Here is a 2,072-nt window from a genome sequence, read left to right as displayed (position 1 = left end):
TCACTTGCCATTGCAGTCACTTCGTTTATTACATTTTTCCATATATTCATGTAACATTTAAAGTTGAGAAGACAAAATATCTGACACTCAAACTAAAAAATAAGTATAATGGTTAATTTTAGTTAGGTAGAAAATAACATTTATAAGGAACATAAAGACAACTTCTCTTTTTGGTCACTAGCCCTGTGCTCTTTTCTGACATAGCAAATTCTAATGCTCCTGTTTTGTTAAGGCTGGGAATGTGAAAACATAAAACTAGTTTTGGAGCTTTTCTCAATACATTTACATGGTAACCTTCAAAAAACCAAAAGCATTAGTGTTGTGTGGTGAGACGTGCAGCTGTAATCACTTTAGTGATATCAGGATGTGGTAAAAACAGACTTACGTCACTGCAGCAAGTTAAGACTGCAACCACTGGAGGTCATCAAAAGCAACATATTCAAGTTAAGTGAGAGATCTGAGCAGTAAAACAACCCTCTGTAGAGAAAGCGCATGCTGTTTGTGTATTAAATCAGTCTCAATGTCCCAGATATCACTGTGATGCCCAACAGTTCTTTTCCAGTCTACAGAGAACACTTTATTCGTATGTATCAGCTTGTGGGAGCTTGCAGTAAATCCACACTACTGCTGCTGTAACCACTGTTGGTCATGGCGTTGGTTCACCAGTCACCACTCGAGCTCCACTGGATATTTCCCAGTCAGGCAGGCAGTGCAGTGGCCCACTCTCTTGTTGGACTTGTTGGAGCCGATCATTTCGTCCTTCTGGAGGGAGGAGATTCCCTCCTGGATAGCTGATACCAGGCCCTCCACAGTCAGATACTGGACACTGTCAGCACCTGTATGACAGTTCAAGTGTTAACTGAGAATCACTGAACTCACTATGAAGCCACAATAAGGTAGTGAAGATTGAGTGAGAAGATGGCACACTTACTGAACACTGTCAGTGAGATGTACCACTGTATTGGTACTCACCGATGTATCCAGCAATGTCCTGGAACTCTGGCCTGTTGGCGATAAGCTCCTCCTTGGTTGGAATATTGATGCCCATGTAGCATGGGAACTTGATCGGCGGAGAGGCAACCCTGATGTGGACCTGTCAAGGAGAAAATACCATGTTTGTTAGTTAAGAACTTTATTGTCCACATGTGGAAAATAGCCTTTGGCTTCACCACGTAACGTTAATAATACAGGACAACAATGAGAACAAACAGAATACTAATATAGACTAATAATCTGCTCAAAATTCATCCAAATCACTCGTTTTACACAAACTTATTGCAGTCACTGTTTGGGTTCAGTTTACAGTTTTGAATATAATATGAAATCTCCATAAAATATGCCACTCAGTCAGGGGTCGTCAGTTTATTAAACAATAGAAAAGGGGTCCTTTAAAAGGAAAAAGATTGGGAACCACTGTCTCAACTGCTCAGACTTTAACTACAGATATGTTTTACAGCACAGGAAAACATTAATAATCTAGATTTACTTGTCTTTGTCCGTGTATTAAAACCTATGATAGATTGGGCCGTTTGTGTTTATTTTTCCCAACGTGTACAAATTTCAAGGGGTTTGTTCCCCCCCCGGCTCTGCAATGTGCTGCTCTGATTTAATATGATATCAATCAATCGCCTGCTGAGCTAAATCAGCCTGATCTGGTTTGAACAGTTGGCTCACAGCATTGTAGCAGCATTGCTCCTATTCACTGATGGTTATTAATCCTTATATTTCAGAAAAGTGTAATAATTTCTTCTGACATCAGTGTAGTTAATTACAGGCGAGGTGGTGTGCATCTACTATAAAACACTGCAGGAAGATTTATTTTCAATCATTTTTAAGAGCCCTAAAGACATAATAATAATAACAACAACAATAATCATCCAGTTATTCACAAGACAAAAGCAAGATTACAGAAATGTAATACAGAAATGTAATTTTGTTTAGTGTTGATGTTTTCCTTTTTATTATCTCTCCTCAAAATTATCCTCAAACCTTTCTTGGGTTCCCGTTCCCCAGGTTAGGGACCATTATTAAAGCATTGTATTATTTCATTATATATATATAATATATATATA

General features: G+C 38.5%; 1 protein-coding gene across 1 annotated transcript in view; it reads right to left on the bottom strand.

Annotated features, from left to right (window-relative positions):
• Positions 1 to 10: 10 nt before the first annotated feature.
• The window catches only part of ppat (phosphoribosyl pyrophosphate amidotransferase), a 9,207-nt gene continuing 7,145 nt past the window's right edge, over positions 11 to 2,072 (bottom strand). The window contains exons 10-11 of the mRNA XM_035653548.1: positions 973 to 1,093; positions 11 to 836 (exon numbers count right to left, since the gene is read on the bottom strand). Coding sequence (XP_035509441.1) covers positions 667 to 836; positions 973 to 1,093 — 291 coding nt within the window. The 3' untranslated portion in view covers positions 11 to 666. The remainder of the gene's footprint in view (positions 837 to 972; positions 1,094 to 2,072) is intronic.

This window comes from Morone saxatilis, unplaced genomic scaffold, assembly GCF_004916995.1.
Source record: "Morone saxatilis isolate NCDOM2014 unplaced genomic scaffold, NCSU_SB_2.0 Contig12, whole genome shotgun sequence".
Classification (NCBI taxonomy): Eukaryota; Metazoa; Chordata; class Actinopteri; family Moronidae; genus Morone; species Morone saxatilis.
The sequence above is the reverse complement of the archived record's forward strand: the minus strand, read 5'-3'. Positions and strand labels throughout refer to the sequence as shown.